The sequence below is a fragment of the Aotus nancymaae genome, unplaced genomic scaffold (assembly GCF_030222135.1).
Source record: "Aotus nancymaae isolate 86718 unplaced genomic scaffold, 86718_ANA_hifiasm-v0.15.2.pri h1tg000059l, whole genome shotgun sequence".
Classification (NCBI taxonomy): Eukaryota; Metazoa; Chordata; class Mammalia; order Primates; family Aotidae; genus Aotus; species Aotus nancymaae.
In genome coordinates, this window is record NW_026988473.1 from 71,681,132 (window position 1) to 71,704,008 (window position 22,877).

Genomic DNA, 22,877 nt, shown 5'->3' on the forward strand with positions numbered 1-22,877 from the left:
TCGGGAACGCTTCTTGCTTTAGTAAAGTGATCGTCTTCTAGGCTTTCCTGGAGAACATGATCAGCCGGCAGGTTCTCCAGCCTTTCAAAATAAGTATATTCTAACATTCCCACTTCTATGAGATCGTGGATCTCTTCTCCAGTATTTTGCCAATGTAGTTCTGGCATGTCCACATCATTTATTTCAGGCCGGTATCATTTTTAAGTTTCAAGGAACCAAGCCATTCTAATAGCATATCAGGATGCACACCAGGTAGACTTGCCAGAATGTTAAAAATTAACTAATGAAAGCATTCCCTCATATAAGTAGAGTATCGGTTATCTGGTCTTATCTCCATGATCCACTATCTCAGTATCTTAAGACCAATTCTTTGGAATTTTCTCTATTACTCCTAATATTTACTAGCCAGATTCTGTAGTTCATCTGATGAATAATTCATTTCATCCTGCAACACAGATCATCCTTTTCCACTCAGATCATGCTGAGACTTAGCCATAGTTATTTATCCAGAAGCAATGAGGGGAAATGGGGGCAGAACTTAATATGGGCAACCCTCACCTTAAAACTTCCTACTGAGGCAGGGCTTTTATGTAGCAATTAACTGTTCTCCCACTGAAGAGTAAAAGGCCTCTTTTTCTAGGTCAGAGTTTCAGAAGAATTTGTGGGTTCAGAACTCTTATGGATATGTACCCACATATCTCATCCTCTATCTCAGAATGCTGCTACTTTCCTATGAGGGTCTTGACTTTAGTAGAGAAAACTTGGTAGCTCTGTCAACTTGGCATCTTTTACAACTCTGCCTCTCTTAAAATCAAATCTTGGGCATAATTTTCAGCACGGTCTATCTCGTAAAGGAAGGAAATGAGGGTCATTGTGATTGTTGCTTGGAGCTGTTCAGTTTTCACATCACATCCAAATTAAATGTTGGTTGATCTGAGCCCATGTTTTTAATGCAGCATACTTTTGGCTATTAACTAACTCCACAATCTCATGTCTTTCAAATGCACAAGTAACTGCATTTCCCTCCATCTATATTCTATCCTCCTGATGACAACCTTTGTAAGTATGGCACTACAGCTTGCCAGAGATTAGCTCTACTCCATTGTCCACCAGCAAGAGTCCCTGCTATCACCTGAATGGTGAATGACTCAATTCAGAAAGCTGATACTAAGGATCTGTTTTGAAGGTCCATCTCTGTGCCAAATAATTTAGGTTGGGTTACCTCCTAAGGAGACCCTGAGACAAGGATTTCTGTGAAAGTAGTTTATTTAGGAAGTGAAGCCAAGAAGCACCAGTAGAGGAAAATGGAGAAGTGAGGGAAGGAAAAGAAGTCAATAAATAGTGAGTCAACTGAGAAGGATACCTGTGGGAACCAGGAGCTTAATCCCACTAGGGACCTCTGAGAGACTGCACAGAGCATGCCTTGGAATTGTCCTTCCTGAGGGACAAGGAAGCTAGGGTATTTATTCCCCAATCCTTGCTAGCAGTACTTTAGAGCTTCTCCTAGAGACATGAACTTCCTGGTACTTCTGGAATGCCATCCTGCCTCATGGAAAACTGCTCCCAAGGCCAGAGATTGCCCTCGGGGAAAGGATCACATTTACAAGAGGATGCCACATGGTTGGTGCTTAAGGAAACACTGAATGTCACAAGAATATGGGTAGGACATCAAAACACATCCTTTACAAAAGATACGACCCTTGGACTGGGTGCAGTGGCTCATGCCCGTAATCCCAGCACTTTGAGAGGCCGAGGTGGGCAGATCACAAAGTCAAGAGATTGAGACCATCTTGGACAACATGGTGAAACACCATCTCTACTAAAAATACAAAAATTAGCTGGACATGGTGGCAGGTGCCTGTAGTTCCAGCTACTTGGAAGGCTGAGGCAGGAGAATTGCTTGAACACAGGAGGCGGAGTTTCAGTCAGCCGAGATCATGCCACTGCACTCCAGCCTGGGTAACAGAGCAAGACTCCATCTCAAAAAACAAACAAAAAAATGATTCCTGTCAGTGTATTACAAAAACTGATATAAAATAATGACATTAAAAAATAATAGCACTGAGTATATATCCAAAGGATTATACATCATTCTACCATAAAGACACATGCACACGAATGTTCATAGCAGCACAGTTTACAATAGCAAAGACCTGGAACCAACCCAAATGCCCATCAATGATAGACTGGACAGGGAAAATGTGGCACATATACACCATGGAATATTATGCAGCCATCAAGAACGATGAGTTCACGTCCTTTGTAGGGACATGGATGAACCTGGAAACCATCATTCTCAGCAAACTGACACAGGAACACAAAATCAAACACCACCTGTTCTCACTCATAGGCGGGTGTTGAACAATGGGAACACATGGACACAGGGAGGGGAACACTACACACTGGGGTCTGTTGGGGGGAAATAGGGGAGGGACAGTCGGGGGTGGGAGGTTGGGGAGAGAGAGCATGGGGAGAAATGCCACATATAGGTGAAGGGGAGGAAGGCAGCAAATCACACTGCCACGTGTGCACCTATGCAACAATCTTGCATGTTCTTCACATGTACCCCAAAACCTAAAATGCAATAAAAAAAATTAAAAAAGAATAGCTACCTGCATATATCAGCACCACAGCCATTGTGTAAAATAAAGTGTCACAATGCATGTTTTGTTTTTTCTTTTTATGTTGATTAATCTGGCACTTTTCTTGATCAGAATGTATGAGGACATATTCCTCTGATTAACCAAAAGAAATGTATATGCACTGTATACTCTCTGGCCTATATGTGAATATGAACAGTAAATGCAGATGGCATCGACTCATCCCAGTTTTAATAGTGCCCAGCAGTTTATTTAAGCATGCATTTCTCATCTTGTTTAAATAAGATTTTAGAAACGGATATTGAGAACCTTGTTTACTTTGTCAAAAAAAAAAAAAAAAAAAACACCCTTCACAATAGTAAGAAACTTAAAGCACTTTCATAAATAGGGAAGCAGCAACTTTTAATGTTTTATTGTTCGCTTGCGAAATATAGATATGTAATATATATTACATGTATAGAAGAGCCCCACATCTGAGTCAGAGAAAGCTAACAGAAAGGCACATACGAAGGCATGTGTTTTCACGCAATTTTTGTTAAGCGAACATTCAGGCCATGGCAAGTGACAGTTAAGACAAGGAACATATAGCACACCTGTGTTCATGACTCCAAGGAGCTAACTCAGAGGCAACTCTTAGGTCTGCCAAGTATGGAGGTCATCTTGGGAGAAAATAGCACATCTATTTAATAGGCCTGTCAGACCATCAGAAAATATATTGAAATCTGGACAAAGACACCAGGGAAAGGCGAAAGCCAATGCTTAACTTGACAGCTAGTTTGCTCTTCTCCCCTTTCATTTTAAGACCTGAGGCCTTTGCTGATTAAAATAAGCAAGTAACAGGGCTGACTGCAGCCCTGCAGAATTTTGGCCAGCTACATGACAGAAGTTTGTAACACACTAAATACTTTCGAAAGCTTGTAAACACTGTGATGATGATGAGGAAAGCATAAAGAGAACATGTGCTATTTCTCCCTCATTGAAAAGGTAGAGACACAGATCTCTGGCTTGCCACATGTGGTTTCTCTATCCTGACGTTTACTCAAAAAGTTACAGGCACGATTCATGGGACGATGAGGTCATTCCTATCAGACACCAGAAAAGGCGCCTACTAGGATTTGGCACAGCCAGAGCAGCTGGCAACCTTGGTTGATGTGAGATGGGGCTTCACGACGTCCGGCTCAATAGACTCCATTAGGTCACACTCATTTGCGAGTATGTGTTTCACCAGGCATCTGGAGGCTTCATCAATGTTTATATTTTCCTATGAGGGAAAAAATAAAACAGCTTTTCTTATTCAGTACTCTGAAATAATGCTAGAGCAGAGACTTATATGTGATAATTCACTTAAATATTACGTCCTATATGTGACATGTACATCCCCCTCCTGTTCCCCTCACTCTTACTTGTTTCTTCAAAGAACTTTACTTTTTGGTTCCTCACAAAAGAAGTATTTATTTTGCTGTGTCATATAAGAGGAATGGGGTTTGGTAAATTTACTTAGTAGGTTAAATTTCACTTAGAAGGCAATTTTCTTATTTTCACATTGTCACATACTCAAACTATAATAATATTGTCGAAGAAACATAAGCCTTTAATCTGACTTAGATGTATAATTGCCTTCTGCTACATACTATTTTTGTGACCTTGATTAAAAATAAGAATGACAAGACATCTTTTATTGCCTTCAGTAATGGTTTCACAAATATTTTTGGGTTTCTGTCCTCCAGTTAAATGGAGAAGAATGTGCCCTGTTCTGACCTCTTTGAACTTAGGCATGGACAAGTGATTTTCTGGCCATCAAAATATGATAAGTAATGTGTGTCACTTTCATACAGAAGCAATAAGAGCCAGTGCTCAATTTCCCATGTTTTTTCTCTCTGTGTCTTCTTGTGCAAGCACAGCAATGGAAACTCTTTCGGATAAGGTCTGTGAGTGAGAATCAAGGAGAGGCAAGTATCCCAACCAGCCCCTGCTGTGTTGTGTGCATGAGAATGAGGACCTTGTTATTTTAACCCACCAAGATTTGGGGGTTTTACCCCAAATAAACCCTGAAATTATCTAGACATTCCAGATGGATATAACTTTTCAAAGAAAAAAGTAAAATTGGAAATATAAGTTTAGTTTCAAAAACGAAACTTGAATTTAGAAAACATATGGAACAAACATTTGAATCTAAAATATATCAGTAGTATAAGTTAAACTGACTTTTTTTTCCTGCTGGTTAGGAACCTGAGAAATACACAATACATACTACCAGTATACTAAAATAAATCTCTTTGCTTAGGTAAAAAGTGGTTAAATGAAGATCTCTAGTAAAGTTAAATTTGATTGTTTCTAATCACAATTTGTAGAACTTATCTGATATATTTCTTCATGTTTAATGTAAAGAAACAAGACTTTCTCATTGTTAACTGTCTTACTACAGAACCTTGTTGTCCCATCTGAAGTGGAAGTACTTATCCCTGAGTTTTGAATGTATGTCAAAGTTGTTGATATATTTTGAGATCATCGAATGAAGTCATATTACTTGGAAAATATACGAAGTAGTGTTGATTTCCAAATGGCATCCATGACTAATGACCTTAGGTGTAAATGTTCATTAGCAGGTTCCTTATCCTTCAAGCCTGACACTGAGTTGACCAGCCATGAAAGCTTAAGGTAACTTTGGAGTTGCAGACAAATAGCCTGATTATTCATCTCTAGAGAGCCTTAAAGAAAATGCTTCCCAGGGTTCCTAAATCCAAAACACAAGGTAAAGGCGTGGTTGCCTTTTTGCTTATTAAACTATTGTTGTTGCTCTTTACCAGACCAGTCGTCGTTTCTCTAAGTCTCCCTTTCCTCAACTGTAAAATGGTTTTGATGATAACACTTACCTAATAAAAATTTGCTTCCCTTGACAGAGGGTAGCAGACATTAGTGCTTTCACAGTGTGAACTTGCTAGGGACTTCAACAGTAAATAAGTAATCTTATTTAATCTCATTTAAAACCCTATAAGATAAAGATTAGTTTTTTGTCCTCATGAATTTTGTTGTTATTGCTGAGGTAGGGTTGGGGATGGCATTTCTTCCTTCAGCTCAAGTATGTTCTTCACTCCATAGAATCCAGTCCTGAGAGAAGAGCAATACTTCTGCCTATCGCCTGTTGGGCAACTTCCTGTGCCTTAAAGTCACTGCCTGTGCTTAGCATGCCTTCTGCCACTCTTCCTCTTCCTAGTGTCATGTCCAAGGGTCACACTTGAGCTCCCTGCTCCCAGGTAACCAATGATCTAGGCAAGGCCTTGCTCTTTGGAATAGACCCAGCTCAACACTTTTCTCTGGAGCCCTGCCACTTGCTATGTGACTGAGTGGAAGACTGTCCAGTGAATGGTCCCCTACTCTCTCCCATTCGGGAAGGTAAAAATGGGTTGCCTCACCCAACCTTCCAGGTCTTTGCCTTAAAGACCACCACATGTCATTAAAGAAGCCCTATTTGGATGGTTTTAAGGTACTTGTCTGGCCATTCATAAGCCAATATTTTGATTCCCATTTGGCTACTGCTTGTGTGTTGGAGAAGGAGGCAACAAAATTCTACCCAAAATACCAAACATTAGATATTGCCATATATGTTTATAGACAAGAAAGCTTATCTGTAAGGGGTTAAGAGGCTTCCCCAGGATCACATAGCAAGGAGGTTGGGAGGCCAGAGCTTATAGTGGGTCTTTCTGACATCAAAGCCCAACTTTTGCTAAGCTGCATTCCTTTTCCAGATTGTTCAAAAAATCAGGAACAATCAAAAATAAAAGTTAGTTCTTTAGTGTTAGACCCAGTAAGTGTTAAATAGATGCTGGTTTCTTTCTCTTCCATATATTACAATAAAAACATATTTATATGACAGAAAAAAAGCATTTAAACATTAGAAAGGGCCCTTCTTCATATACGATGAAAGTTAGGTTTGCCAGTAGTATTTTTTAAACCTCTACTCATATATTAACATGCCAGTTAAATAGGGTTTTCCTTCATTAATTGGCAAATTGACAAAATCTACTAATGAGGAGAATTCAATGCTAGCGTGGAAAAATCAATGAAAGTCCTTTATCATTATGAGAAGAAGAACTAAGATCTAAGCCCAAATTAGTGGTAACTTAGCAGTGTCATTTTAGTAAAAATATAAGATGATGCTGTTTAAATTGTGAGTTTTAACACACCAAGTAAAGTCTAGATGGTATTAGGCCTAGGAGAGCAGGCCATGAAGGATGGGCTCTAGAGAAAGGAAACAGGCTTACAGACTACATATACGAAGAGTAGCAGTTCATGGTGACTGAGTCAGGTTCATTCATCCAATTAATAGTATTTAGATTCCCACTAAGTAAAGTACTAGGCATACACATATGAAGATGATACATCTCATTCCTGACTGAGCTTACCCACTAGCTGGGTTTATGTAAAGAGCAAAAGCATAAAAAGGTTGGAAAGGGCATCTGGGTGCCAGAGCCCTGTAGAGCCTTGAATACTAAATTTGCCAAGTAGAGCCATTGAGGGTGTTTTGCAGGTGAAATGTCAATAACCACAACACTCTAAAAGTCCATTACTAGACAAGAGTGTATCTATCCTCAGCACTTTAGCAAGTAACCTATCAGTAAGTACTTAGTGAATACCTATCGTGTATACCAAGGTGGTGGCTGTCATGGAGTACCTATTTCACATTAGAAATGTGAAGAGAAAGCGAGGAAGAACCGTAAACGCTTTCCACTATATTTACCACAAGCGTACTACAAAAAGACAAGGGGTATAGTGTTTAGATTACAGGCCTGGAGACAAACGCTTATCTCATTTCCCTACTTTCTGGTTGTATGACCTTGGGAAAGTTACTCTAACCACTTCATACCTCAGTTTTCTCATCTGTAAGAGAATTAAAAATTCACCTCACAACTGATTGTAAGTTAATATGTGTTAATACTTGAAATATGAAATATTTAGAACAGTGAAGGGCATACAGTACACACTCAATAAATGCTATCTGTATATTCTCTTCATATAATTTAATCATCAGAAGAATACAATGTGTGTTTTCCATTCCTTCATTTTGCAGTGGAGGATCCTGAGGTTCAGAAAGGGAAAGTGACTCACCCCCAGTCACCCCCTAGTAATTGGGATGGCCAGCTGTGAGCTCAGGGAGAATAATAAATACTAGTATTTACCATGTGTTATATCTATACTGCAAGATGTATACTGTTTAAAGTACAAACTTGAAGCCAAAGCCGTATCTCACCTCCCCCAAAATATTTCCCAGAATAAAAAAAGGAACAGAATGAGCAGAGCACCTGGTTCCAGCATGCAAGGCAGGAGCATGCAACCAGGAATCAGCAAGGCTGATTTTATCACTGGTACACTTCCAACCACGTCTGGTCTTTCTGACTTTCTATACACCATTGAGTTCACAGCCAAAGGGCCTATACTAGGAGAAGAAGTAACAATATAAAACAAACCTCCCTTTCCCCCTTAATCCAAGGTCAGAATGGATAATCAGATCCTGCCTGACAGACCTGCAGGTTCAGACCCTTTGGGCAATTAGATTGTAATATAATTGATTGAGCTACTTGGCATCCAAATAGACACAGTCAAGCCCACATTTCCTGAGGGATTGTAGAGACACAGAGTTGGTGGCTCAAGTGAAAAACACTACATGGAAATTTTTATTTTCATTTATTATAGGGAGTAGTCACAACATCTCCAGGAGCATCTATTGCTAAAAAGGAAATGTATATATTCTGTGACTTCCAGGACATGTACATTTGGACTAGATCCCACTGCGATTTATTTCTATATCTGCAGTATGACAAGATGGTGTATTGTGCTGAATGCTTTAAGGTGATGCATGTTCTTTTTTGTGCCACTGCTCAGAATGTTTTGTTTATACTGATAAGCAAGTCTCAGAAACAGGCTTAAAATTCCTAACAAAGAATTTTACTAAAAACAAATGGAGTTAATTAAGCAGGTGCTTTATTTACGAAATAATGCTCACATCCAATATTCACAAACATTTATGGACAGTTAATAGTCATATTTTAAAGGTAAGGGAGCTAGAAAAAAGCTTAAGTAACTCATCCAGAGCATAACATAATCTTAGCCAATCTGTCATTTCAACCAAGACTATCCCAACTCCAGTTCCCATCCTACTCCCCACACATAACATTACAATGTCTCCTAGCATTAAAATAGATCCTAGAATATTATTTATAAATTATACCTTCTCAATTCTAGCTGTATATTCATATCCCTTATAGCGTTAAAACAAATATGCTACCAGGTCCCTCCTTCCAGACATTAATCTAATTGGTCTGACATGGGCCCCAGCATGAGCATTAAAAAAAAAAAAATCTGTTAGCTACTGTGATGAGACCCATACTCCTAACCACTGCCTCACACAATATATCCATGTAACAAATCTGCACATGTACCCCTGTATCTAAAAGTTGAAATTAAAACAAAATTTAATTTAAAAAATAAAGTTATTCATAGCTTTTTTTTTTTTTTTTTTTTTTTTTGAGGCGGAGTTTCGCTCTTGTTACCCAGGCTGGAGTGCAATGGCGCGATCACAGCTCACCGCAACCTCTGCCTCCTGGGTTCAGGCAATTCTCCTGCCTCAGCCTCCTGAGTAGCTGGGATTACAGGCACGCGCCACCATGCCCAGCTAATTTTTTGTATTAGTAGAGACGGGGTTTCACCATGTTGACCAGGACGGTCTCGATCTCTTGACCTCGTGATCCACCCGCCTCGGCCTCCCAAAGTGCTGGGATTACAGGCTTGAGCCACCGCGCCCGGCCTATTCATAGCTTTTTTAAAAGATTCTCAACTTAAAATGTGCAGCCAATTGTGAGACACGCTCATATAATTAAGAATGTCTTTAAAGACACTGTTCTTTTTATTCCAATTGTGAACTTTCTGGAAACATAATTTAACATCATTCTAAACCACAGTGATTCTGATCTTTCGGTGGAGCAAGGCACATACAAGTAATCATCAGAGGTCCTGGGTACTTGTCAGTTTTTTAATTAGCTCTTCAGAACATCTGTCTTGTGGCAAAGTATTTAATCTTTGACCCCCAGCCCCAGAGAGCTAAAAGAAAAAAAAATCTAGCAGAAAATGTTTACGTCTGCCTAGTTAGAAGCTGGCAAAAATTTATCCTCCCATAATCTTTCCAAATACATCAACCTCAAACAAAACACCAACTGTACCCGAGACTCCAGGGTTAGGGCGCTAAATTCCTCAGCCCTGTGAAATTTTAATTAGAGCAGATGGCCTGCTGGATAATAACACTACTGTAAAAAGCATTACACAAAACGGGTTTAAAAATCCTTTCTCTGAGAAGATTTAGCACTTGTTTATTGAGCACATAAGTGGCAAAGATTTTAATAGCTTTATACTCATCTTCATTAATACCTAACCCGGGTGCTAGTGTAGTAGACACCTATATTTTTGTCTATTAAGCACTTCTGTCCTCCCTCATCCCCTATATCAACCTCCTATTTCCTTTGGGTACATGCTTTCCCCCACTGCAATCATGAGCTTCTACCGGGGCTCCCCTAAACTGACGTTATGTTTCAGACATTATTCTCAGAATGTGGCATTTCACTTAATCACTGCAGTAACACTGAGGTGGGAGCTACTGCCCTCCTTTAACAGATGACGAAAGTGAAGCTCAGAGAAGCTAAATGATGTGTGCAAGGTCTCAGGGATAGTAACGGTCAGAACCTGGCTTCTGTCTATATTTTCTCTTTATCTTCTCCTTGCTGTCTTCTTAGAGTCTGTGGCCTACATTTTCTTAGCGCCCAAGCCAATGTCTATTTGAATCCAAAGTCCACAGTTTTGCACTTTGCCATGGTATCTCCACGAAGAGAAGGTATACACGTGAGTGTGACACAGAGAAACCAGGTCTCAATGACGCCCTACTGTATGAAAGTTACCAGAGTTTGGTCTAACAGGCATTGCGAAGGACAGATTGAGCCATACTGTCACTTATTTTAACACAGGACAGAGTCACATTGTGAGCATGGAGAAATGGGGTATAGAAAAGAGAAAAGCTCACAAAGGCAGCTCCAAAGATTGTGTCTCTCTGAAAACTCCTCCCTTATCCCCACCATGGCCTTACCTCAGCCTCTGTCCTTTATTCTTTAGATGTCAAAGTATATTTCAAATCTTCCTTGACTCCTTTCTGTAGCTCCAGGGCCTTAAACCTTCTAGGTCTCCCTGCTTATGTACCTAGAGATCTCCCTCCCACCACCCTAGCCACCTCTGGTGCTCTGTTTCAGGCATGAAGCATCCCCAAGCTCACAGAGAATCACCAAATATTAAGGAGGAAGGGAACTTAGGTATCACTAATTCGCCCTGCTTTCTTTGACACATCAAGAAATTGGAGCAAAGAGAGGGAAAGTGATCTGCCTAGCATCACACAGGCTACTGAACCTCACAGGGAACATGTACCTCACCTCTTAGCTCAGGCTGCCTGCATCCCTCCTTGTTTTTGGAAATATCTCTTCTAAGTAGCCTTCTTTTAGCACCATGAAACATTATCTTTAGTGTTATCAGGTACTTTGTACCCACCTCCATTGACACCACTACATCCTAACTGCCTGTTGTCTGTGTCCTTAGAGACAAGGATTATCTCTTATCATATTTGTGTTCCTAGATCCTAGCACAATGCCAAATGCCTACAAGGTGTCTAAACAATATTACCAAAAATAGCTGATGCTTATGCATAACTTATATAAGCCTTGTAGCATGTAAGTATTTTGCTGGTACTAAGTTTTGTACTCACAAAAATCCAGGTGAGAAAACCGAGCTAGAGAGAGATTAAACAACTTTCCTAGGGTCACACACCCAGCAAGTCAAACTTTTGGCAGCTGGTTTTGCAGCCCATGTTCAGACACTCATCATATGATCCTGACAGTTCCACAACTGTCAAATAGCAAAGCCAGACTCAAGAACAGAGCCCCTGCACTTAACCCACTGCTCCTTACAAATGTTTATTGGAGGAATGAGGACCCAGGTTTTCTGAGTTTTTGGCTACTGCTTCTTTCTAAATCGCAAAAGCTATGAAAAAACAGTTCACAATGTGTTACATGTGGCCCACAGTTATTAATTAATCAATTTACATTTATTTGTAATGTGTAAATGTCTTTAAATGTGCATTTCTGTTAAATTCCTGGCCCCTGAAAATAATCTGGATTCAACATCCTTGACTTTTCTGCACCAGACCCCGTAACTTTAATACTAGGCAGACACAGGGCATGGGTCTTTTTGATATTTCCTATTCCTGAGATACATTTTCCAAATCCAATATATAATGTATGACTTACCACTAATGGACATTAAGAACCAGGAGGTTCATAGATATTTTCTATATCAACAGTTTGTTTTTAATTCAATAAGTGTTTAATTGTTCTCACTGTGAGTCTGTTACTGAAACAGTGCTAGAGTACCCAATAATCAGTCTTGAAAAGAAAGAATAAAGATAAGCATAAAGACTATTGTTTAGCCAGACTTAACAAACCCCATTCATGGAAAACAGCAGCCCTTAGTTAAAATACTTTCTCATTAATCAGCTTAAAAAGATAAATGGCCCACCAGATACAAAATATTAATTGTAATGATTGCTAACAATTACCGAATACTTATTATTGAACATTTTGGCACTACGCCATGTATGTTACATACATAATCTCACTTAACCCTTACTATACCCTGAGAGGTGAATAAACTACTAAGCCTATTTTACAGATGAGGAGACTGAGACACATATAGGATAAACTACTTAGCCACATTATTTTGCTGGACTTACTCAATTCAAAGTGTTATTTGTTGAGTACTATCTATGGTAGAAATGGCAGAAATTATGCGTTTCACAATTTACTTTTATGATAATTTAATGCTTTTATTCTGGCACCCTGTGTGGCAAGGCTGAGGACTGAGACTGGAAGACTGTTGTACCAGGAAACAGCAGGATAAAATGGAAAAAGAAAGCATGTTGGAGTCAAGCTTTAAAACTTGGTTTTGCCACTTATTGTTAAACGAAGGACAAGTGAAAAGTTCCAGGCTTGACTCTTTAACTTAAAAATGAGGCCAGTCATCAGTATATTTCATGAGCTCTTATTACAGATAAATGACATACACAGATGAAACGCCTAAACATTACATAGTTGGTTCTCCAATAAATACAATCTCCTGTCTCCTTCCTTCAGTGATCACCTCCCATGGGAAATCTCCCCTGACTCCCACAGGCTGAGCAGGAATCCCTCTATTCTGGCACTTATCACGGCTCAATATGTAATGCTTTGTGTATCCTCTATGGACTGGGAGCTTTCAGGAGCTTCATTGCCCCATCCTGGTGTCTAGCACAGTGCCTGAAAACAGTAGGCACCCAGAAGACATACAGACTAAGTGAATGACTGACTGAATACACGATGAACAAGTACTTCCAAAGAGTGTTAAGTTCAGCTTCCACTGAAAATAATTGTAGACGTGGGTGATTTCTGCAGAAAGTAAGAAAGAAAACATGTTCACAAGAAATTTTACTTTACAGGTCCAACTGCCTGTGCTTATTTTGCTTTCCAGTTATTATCTGACACCATTCTTTTTAGTAGAAATGAAAAGAAGACTGAATGAATCAGTTTATAAAGGTTGAGCTGAATTACTGCAGGCTTTGCAGTAAAGCAGACACAGGTTGGAGTCCTGATTTTGTTCTTTTAAAAATAATTCTTTTTAAAATTCCGATGCTCTAAAAGTGATTTCAGGTGACTTCTGCTATTTAATAATTTAATGTACTTAGGCAAAGTATTTAATTTTCTTTGGTCTTACCTATAAGGCAGAGATAATACCCATCTGGCAGAATTATGAAGATCAGAAATATTTTACTAGGGGCAAAAGTAGAAGTTGAGTAATATTATGTATTTGTATGACTATATAGTACATATACTTATTTTAACATCATCTTCCTCTCTTAAGAACTGTCATGGCTGAGAGCCAATTCTAGCCTAACAATTTCATTTCTCTCTCACACTAGAGAATTACTTTTCTTATATATGATTCTTATGTTCTAGCCCTTAACTCTTATAGCAGAGAGTTTGAAGCTCTTGCTTCTCCTGATAGCATAAAATGAAACTACTCTTGCCAGCATTGTTACAAAAATTTAGCTTGGGTGAAAACAAATAAGGACAAGAACTATGTGTAAAAATGAATGTGCTGATAAAGCTAAAGAAATTAATATTTTAAACACTTTTTGTATGTGGAGTGTCAATGATACTAGCTAACTATCAAAATGCTATTCTCACCCATAGAACCTATCTACCCAACCCTTGCAAATTCCTAATGTGTAACTACTAAATTCCACAGTCAGATAACAACTCATTCTTAGCCTGGGCAACCTCCCTGAGGCAGCACTTAGCATATGACATATGATATATAATTTCCTACTTTCAGATATGGAATAAAACATTATTTTTCCTCATTCCACAAACTTGTAATTGAAAATAAAAAAGAGGAGATACATCAATTTGAAGTTCTTCCGCATTACTTGAAATACCTTGTACCTAGATAAAATGATTTATTATTCAGCGAACAATCATTGAGCACTTTCTGTGGACCAGCACTATCCATCAAAGGCCTTATACTTTGTGCTTTGATTTGCAGTGCAGTCAGTTATGTGATTGTCTTGTTAGTCCAGGACTCTTCGACTTCTGCATAGAGATGATGATGGACATGACATGCTCTCTTCTCACAGTCACTGTAACATTTTACCCCAGTTCATGTCCTGTGTAGGCTCCTCTCTGATTACATGCTTCTAGTTTCTTCACATTGCAATCATCTTTCATATTCCTTCCAGATTGTGTCTTAACTACTCCAATTAAAGTGTAGCTATATTCATACGTCATCCAAAAAATACTTTGTTTGCTCACATTGCCTACTCAGAATAAGTCCAGACCGCAAAACTGGTGGCCGACCAACATGGCTACAACTGAACTCTCCTGTTTCATCTCTCCTGACGTCCCTTACTTAACTAGATTCCAAATGAACTGGACCATAAACCCCTCCCTCAATGTGTTCTTTGCTTGAGTTAGTCTTATTCCCATCTCTATCTGTAGATCCCCTGCTCCTCCAGAACAAACATAACTTTTTTGGAAGTATTTAAATGCTAACCTCTAACTGATTCACATTCTGCTTTGAATTTTTGGATAAAGTTCAGGTATATCCTCTAGCTTCAGAATTTTCTGGTATCTTGCATTTTTATTATTTGTCTCTATTTATTTAATGTGAAGGGAAAAAGTGTCATAGAAAGACTCAGAATTATTCCAGCTCTGTCAATTGCCACTTGTGTAACCTCCAGGAAGTCACCATAACCTCTCTCTCAGCCTCAGTTTCCTTACCTATAATCTATGATGAAAATAATGCCAACTTCACAAGGCTATTGAGGATGTGTATAAAGTGAGAGGAGATATATGAAAGAACTTAGCAAAAGTGCATCACGCAATAGGCACTGAAAACACTTGGAAAACAATACAACATTGCCCAAATATTATCGTTAAGTCATATATGAGACTGTTAGGGGGCAAACAAACTTTTTCTTCAGAGCAAGATGTTTCAAAGTGGGTTCTGAAGTTTCATAGGATGATATGTGGAAAAAGGCATCATATGGTTAAATGATTTTAGATGTTAAGTTAAAAATAATTCAAAAGTGCTTCTTAATCATAGGGTTTCTCAGAGTCTTTTAGAACACCACGGAATGTGCCATGTGTTCAACCTTTCTATATTGAACAGAAAAGCAGTTTCTCATTCTGGGTTGGAAGGCATGAGAGGAACTGAAGTGACTTAAAAGAACTGGGACCAGAGGGGAAAGATGTGTATTAATCATGTGTGAATGGGAAAAAGACAGATTCAAGTTGGGATGGGAGGACAGGCTTTCTCTTTCTCCCTCCCATCTCAAAGAAGGGAACGATTGTACAGTAGTCATAAACTTACCTGACTACAGAACTCTTATCTAATGCTATATCTCAGAGGGCTAGTGTTCCTCTTCACACAGTTTAGCAACCACTAATCTGGAAATAGTGGTGGTATATGTGGGAGTGGTTGTGGGTAGAGGGGTTTGTGGATAGAGACATTCATTAACCGATTTTGTATTACCCCGTGTGTTTTTATACCCTCACCTATGTAGTGCTACCCCCATTTTTACCTTTCTCTATTTTTCCTGAGACTAGCCCAAAATGAAATACAGCCGTTTTTGAAAATATGATTTTTAACAGAGTAGATGATATAATGCAGAGTTGGAAACAATTGATCTGATTGGTTATGAAAGGAATTATGCTCCCTGATAGACCAATGTTCCCCAATCCAGAACCTCAGGTAGGTTGGCTGCATCTCCTGGGTGGTTCCTAACCATCCCTTATGGTATCTATTGTCACATACATGTACAATTACCTTTAAAAATTTACTTTCTCTCTAGATAATTAAAGTTCTTGAGAGCAGAAGTGACAGACACTTGGAGTGTCTATCTTGCCAGCAGCTATCATAGAGCCTGTTGGCATGTACTGCTCAAACATAATTTATGAATGAACTGTTCTGTAAAAGGGAAAGAAAAATAAGCTGATTCCAATTTAAAATGAATGAAAGAAATTCTCTATGCTGATATCCATTACACTGAATCCCTTTATACTTAGGACAGCTTAAGACAGGAAATTAGGAGACTTGAGTCTTCACCCTGATGTTGCTGCAAACTATCTTGGTCACTATGGGCAGATCAAGTCCTCTCTCTGGGATCAGTTTCACCAGCTGTGAAGGAAGATAATTTATATGCTCCCTTTTTCCAAACAGAATTGAAGGTGACCCTTGAGACATCTCAAGCTCCTGAGTAATGTAGTTAAACTTGTGGGAGGGCTGAGAATAATGCTCCCCTAATAGGAAAGATTTCTCAAATTGAGAGTTTAAATATAAGGCATTTGTTAAGCAATCATTATCTAGAGCAAGTGCACTCTATCAGCTTGATTAGCCATAAGTTATTGGTTGCAAAAATCAGAAACCCATTGAATCGTCTAGGCCATTTTGAGGGTAGCTCCTGGGAGTGACAGAATTGCTGACTCAGGCTATTCTAGGAACTTCAGAAAACAGAATCAGTCTCTCAAATACCATCAGGTCAGCTTAATTTTTTTCTTCTGTCCTCAGGTTTTTGCAAATAAAGAAGCTCAGAGCTTCTGGGTTCATATGCTTATAGTTTTGCCACTAAAGGGAAAAGGCTTCCTACCCTCAACCTCTGTTAGAGAAATCCTGAGGAAGGACTCTGATGACTGTAGCTTCAGGCACATGTTCATATTCAAGACTAGAACAACTCCAAGTCCCAGAAACAGTGGGACCACAAGTGGACACACTTGGGTAATGTGGACACTATCGGCCAGTTACAGTGACTTGAGAGACACAGTATGTAGGAGTGGCAACTTGTACTGGGACAACTTGTAGCAGGAGAGGAAGAGGAACGGTTGGGAGGAGGGGCTCAAATCTGGCATGGCTCAATGATTTTGAATCTGGAAAACCTCAGTTGTATTTGCTGTATCACGATATGGACAGTTATACATCTATACCAATGTAGATGCATGCATTTACATTATAGGTAGATATAAGCAATGTGTAATTTTAAAAAGAAATAAAAAATATTTTTCCATAAAGTTACACAATATCAAATAGATCAAATCTAGTGGCATCTGAGTACCTTAGCATATACAGAATAACATATACAGTATAATAGCCTCAATTGCAGGCTATTATACTGGACATGCAAGAAGGCAAGGTGAGGAAAGTAGAGTTGAAACACAAATGACGCGAAGAAAGGCACCCCTCATTGGAAATGTATAAAGTAGTTGCTCAATAAATTTGAGAAAAATAAATAAATAAATAAAAGATATTTCTTATAGTTTAAGAACTGGTAAGGTGTGGTGGCTCACGCCTGTCATCCCAGCACTTTGGGAGGCCGAGGTGGGTGGATCACTTGAGGTCAGGAGTTCCAGACTTGAGGTCAGGAGTTCCAGACTTGAGGTCAGGAGTTCCAACATGTTGAAACCCTGTATCTACCAAAAATTTAAAAATTAGCTGGGCATGGTGGCATGTACCTGTAATCTCAACTACTCAGGAGGCTGAGACATGAGAATCGCTTGAACCCAGGAGGCGGAGGTTGCAGTGAGCCGAGATCACACCACTGCACTCCAGCCTAAACAACAGAGCAAGAATCCGCCTCAGGAAAAAAAAAAGAAAAAGAAAAAGAAAAAGAAAAAGAACTCACCCAGTTTCAATCTTGTGGTTGTTTTTACAGAATTCTGATTCAAATAGATTCAAAAGGACAATACCTTTGCCAGAGAAAAGATGTTTTTGCTTCAACTGTGAACTTTAAAAATGTTAATTTTGTTGCTGAGAACCACTTATGATTTATTACATGCTTTCTTGCATTCTAAAACATTATTCAGAACATAATATGGCTTTTCTTACAGATCCTGGGTGCCTTTTATTTTTTCTCTTTTGCCTCTAGTTGTTATTATGTATATGTAATTATAGCTCTATAATTAATGAGCCAATCTTATAAGCTGACATTTTAAGGACAAATATGGCTTAAAATGAATAAGACAAAGCTCTTTTTAATACACAAATACACACCTATTTCTTATATAATGAACAGAACAAAAATGTTAACAGTTAAATGAATTAGTGGTTTGATTACAAATAATTTTAATCTTATATTTCATAATCGTGACCATTTTCTAAGTTCCCTATAAAGTGCATATACTATTCTAATATTCATATTCAAAGGTGTGGAACAAAGCAAGTAACAGCGATAAATTTGGAACCAAGAATTGTGTAAGAAGTTCTAATATCTTTATTTTACCTTTGAAGCCCAGAAAATAGGAAGGGAGCAGCACATTTGGCAATATTCCCCAAACTGAAAAATAAAAATATCTAAGAATGAATGGAAAACTAACTAGGTTATTCTTACAAGTGGGAAACAGTCCACAAAATAGAGTCTGGAAAAAAAAATAAAGACAGAAAGCTCAGAAACAGAAATTCTAACTATATAGTCATGAGTAATCCAACGAAGAAGAAAAAGGAAACCCATCTAAAAGAAGCTAGTTTGACTACAGAACATCTCAGGTAAAATCAAGTTTTAAAAAAACATGGACAAAAGACAGAAGGAGGAGGGAAGTAAAGGCAGAACAGACTCAACTGGTGTCTGAACTCGTGGGCTCAGGAAGCTAAAATGAAATCTAAGGACAAACTTGAAGAAAATTCTAAAGGCTGAAAAAGACAGTTTTGGAGTTTATTCAGAGCAAAAGTATTATCACTGAAGAGACAGACTAGCACTACAAGTTTAGCAGACGACACGGAGAAAGGAGACCTAAACACAATGAACTAACTTCATTTTCTTCCAGAATGAAGATTTCAGACTGAGCAATCAGGAGACTGCTTTGCTCAACTCATCTTCAGTATAACGCCCCCCTTAATGTCCCTGCTGACAAGGTGACTATGGATTGGTTCCAAGGTAAAATGGCTAGATTTGTATGGGCTCAAACTGTGCCTGAAGACTATTAATTATTTAATTACATTAGACAATAATAGTTTCTCAGGTGGTAGTACAAGGCTCAAACCTCTGTCAAGAACTAACCTCATTTTTATCCGAAGATTAGATACAGTCATAAAAGGCATACTTATCATGCTTTTGTTAGACCCGAAGGCAAGAATTGGAACTGACATGAGGGATGAAATTAGAATTTTAGAATGTTCTCAGTGTGAAAACTACTTCAGTTCATTGTTGGTCAGTATAAATTAGCTCATCATTTTTGAAAATCTATATGAAAATATGTGACAAGTACATAAAAATGTCCATTCCCTTTGATCCAGCAAATCTACTAAGAATAAGCCTTAATCAAATAATATTAGGTGTATAAAATAATTCACATATAAAAATACCCATCATGATATTATTTAAAATAGCAAAAACCAAAAATGCATTATAAGAAAAGGAGGGTTAATAATAGGGGATATTATGAACATCTTTATAATATGGTATTGTTCATATTGTTCAGTTATTAAAAATTATATTTACAAATAGTTCACCATGGAAATTCTCATAATATATTTTTTAAGTTGTACACAATATGATATAATTAAGAAGTATGACAATGTTAGCAGTGATTAATCCTGTATAGGAATTTCTGTGTGATTTTTTTCCATTATTAATTTCCATGTTTTCTAACCTAAACAAATGTATTTTCTCTACTTTGGCATTTCAATATTTACCCTGGCTATCAATATGCAATATCTCCTCCTCTTTTTTAACAGAACACTGTTAAAAAGGTTTCTGCATAGGGTGGCTAAAACTTTATTTCCCTGGCTTCCTTGTGCTAATGGTAGTTACGACTAATGAAATGTAAATACAAGTCTACTGAGTGGGGTTTCTGATAAAACTATTGATTTGTGAACTTTAACCTATGGCCATACCACTTTGAATGTGCTTGATCTCATCTGATTTATAAACTTTAAAAGTGGGGCAGGCAGATGTAGTTTTTACATGCCTTTTACTCTTAACCTTTCCAGAATACTTAACCTGCCCAGAAAGTAATATGGCAGACAGAATTCTAATTCTAGTGTTCCCAAGATGCTCAACTCCTAGGGTCATATCGATTGAGTGACGGTGGGACCTATTAATATGATGGCATAGTCACTCCCTTGATTATGTTACCTTCCATAAGACTCCATTGTAGCAAACTAGAGAGATTCTCTTTCTAACCTTGAAGAAGTAAGCTGCCATGCTGTAAAAAGGCCACATGGTTAAGAACTCAGATCAGCCTCTAGGAGCTAAGAGCAATCCCCAGGCAACAGCTGGCAAGAAAATAGAAACCTCAGTCCTACAACCAAAAGGAACTGAGTTTTGACAAAAACCTGAATGAGCATGGAAGAGGATCCCAAGGTTTAGATGAGAACACAGGTATGGCCAACATCTTGGTTTTAGCATGATGAGAATCTGAGTAGAGAACCCAAGCAACCTGTGCTAGGACTACTGACCCATGGAAGTTGTGAAATCATAATTGTGTATTATTTTAAGCTGCCAAGTTTATGACAATGCGTTACACAGGAAAAGAAAACAGAAACAAATATCCTCATCTTATAACCATAAGGAAGAAAGTCATGTGCCGAGGCTGGTGATCCAGGAAGTTGAGCCATTCATGATGTCCTTGAACTGCAGCTCCAGCCCTGGGTACATACCTCAAGACTTGTTTCATGTTATAAATGAGCTCTTCTTCAGTTAAATCACTATGTTTAGGGTATCTTTCAAATGTATATGGACACAACTCTAACTGAAATAGATGTTTTACTTTTAAGGGGAAAAATAATCGACTAAAAATAAAATTGGAATTACAGAATGAAACCACAGAATAATATTTAATAGATATTAATAATAAAATTCTGCATGTGAGTTCAAGCTGTCAATAGTTTAAATGCACAAGATTTCATTTGACAGAATATTATTTAGAAACATAAGGGACTTTTACTTGACCATAAGTACAACATGTGTCTAACAGTTTGATACAATTGTTGAAAAGAAATTAATGTGGTGAGCTACGACATAAAATAAAAATACTGTGGCCCAAGCAGGGTAGTTTAGAGTCCCATTAACCCATGCTCTGTTCAGTCTATATCTAGTATATTGTCAAAAGATCTGGCCATTCTACTTAAAATGGCCTATGGACAGATTACAGTGTCCAGGTAAGACAGCCAGAATGGTAAGGGTTCCCAAAGCCATTTCACTTGAACAACAGCAGGAGTTAACAAACAAGCTTACCAAAGAGTGAAGTCATTCTGTGGTGGGAATTTGTGAAAGCTAAATAAGAAAATAGATGTTGGAAACTTCCAAAATTTGAAAGTTTCATACAAATGTTATATATTAACATTTTGAACATTCTTGGCAAATAACAAAAGCTGATTTTCAACCTAGATGATGAACTCATTCGCAAAGTTGCTGAATATTTTGGCCCTTTTGTAGACCTGAAATTTAGGCTTGCTGCTATGCTCTTTAAATTAGATTTTAAAATCTCTAACTATTATAAACTCTGGTCAAAGCTTGCTCCTACTATACTCTAGACACCTCTGACCCATGCTAGACCTTCCAGTGACTTAAAAGAAAACACACTGCTGACAGAATAGAGGGAGATAATCATTTAATAACCTCATCTTCCTACTTTAATTTTAGACCTACTAACTGGCAGAAACACAGTAAATGAATCTAAGTTTTGATTAATTAAAGAGAGAATCAATGCTGTATAATCTGACTTTTTTTCTTGTCAAAATCTTCCCAGTTTACTACTCAGAATAGCACAGGGAAGAAAAACTGGAAAGTCAGGCTACTCAAAAGTAATCTTATTAGGGTTGTCTACTGAGGAGAGTCCACTGAGTTCTAGTCTTAGCTCTTTTGGAAAACACCTACACTACCTCTACTACTGCCCCTCTCTGGGTCCTCATTTTTTCATCTAAATGTGGGAGTGCCGAGAGATCAGTCCTTAGTCTTTTTCTCTTTTCTATCTATACTCATTCCCAAGAGATCTTTAAATATCACCCACATATTCACAGCAACCAAACATATCTGCAGCCTGGACTTCTCTCCTGAACTGCAAAATCATACATAACTACTTATTTTACATCTGCTCTTAGTTGTATAGTAATCTTCGACTTTAACACATAAAAAAATGAATCTTGTTATCTCCTCCCCATTGATCCCTCTACATCTCAAGACCCCATTCAAAAACTGCCAATTCTAGGTTTTTTTTTTTAAGATAGAGTCTTGCTCTGTCACCTTGGCTGGAGTACAGTGGCACAATCTAGGCTCACTAAAACCTCTGACTTTTGGGTTCAAGCAATTCTCCTGCCTCAGCCTCCTGAGTACCTGGGATTACAGGTGTCCACCACCAACTCTGGCTAATTTTTTTTTTTGTATTTTTAGTAGAAATGGGGTTTCACCATGTTGGCCAGGCTGGTCATGAACTCCTGACCTTAAGTGATCCCCTCACTCTGGCCTCCCAAAGTGTTGGGATTACAGGCATAAGCCCCCTCACCCAGCCACCAACTCTGTTCTCACAGTTGCTTAGGACAAAAACTGTTGAGTCATCCTTCAATCCTCTCTGTCTGTCATGACCTTCATTTAAATTGCTAGGATATCCGGTGTCTATTGAACATTCATAAATAAAATGTAGAATTTGAGCACTTCTCACAATTTCTCTT

At 38.3% G+C, this 22,877-nt stretch overlaps 1 protein-coding gene across 1 annotated transcript in view; it reads right to left on the reverse strand.

The window, feature by feature from the left end:
- Window positions 1-2,428: 2,428 nt before the first annotated feature.
- RAB38 (RAB38, member RAS oncogene family) overlaps window positions 2,429-22,877 on the reverse strand; it is a 63,218-nt gene continuing 42,769 nt past the window's right edge. Inside the window, exon 3 of the mRNA XM_012444860.2 lies at window positions 2,429-3,861. Within this exon, the coding sequence (XP_012300283.1) occupies window positions 3,709-3,861 (153 nt within the window). The 3' untranslated portion in view covers window positions 2,429-3,708. The remainder of the gene's footprint in view (window positions 3,862-22,877) is intronic.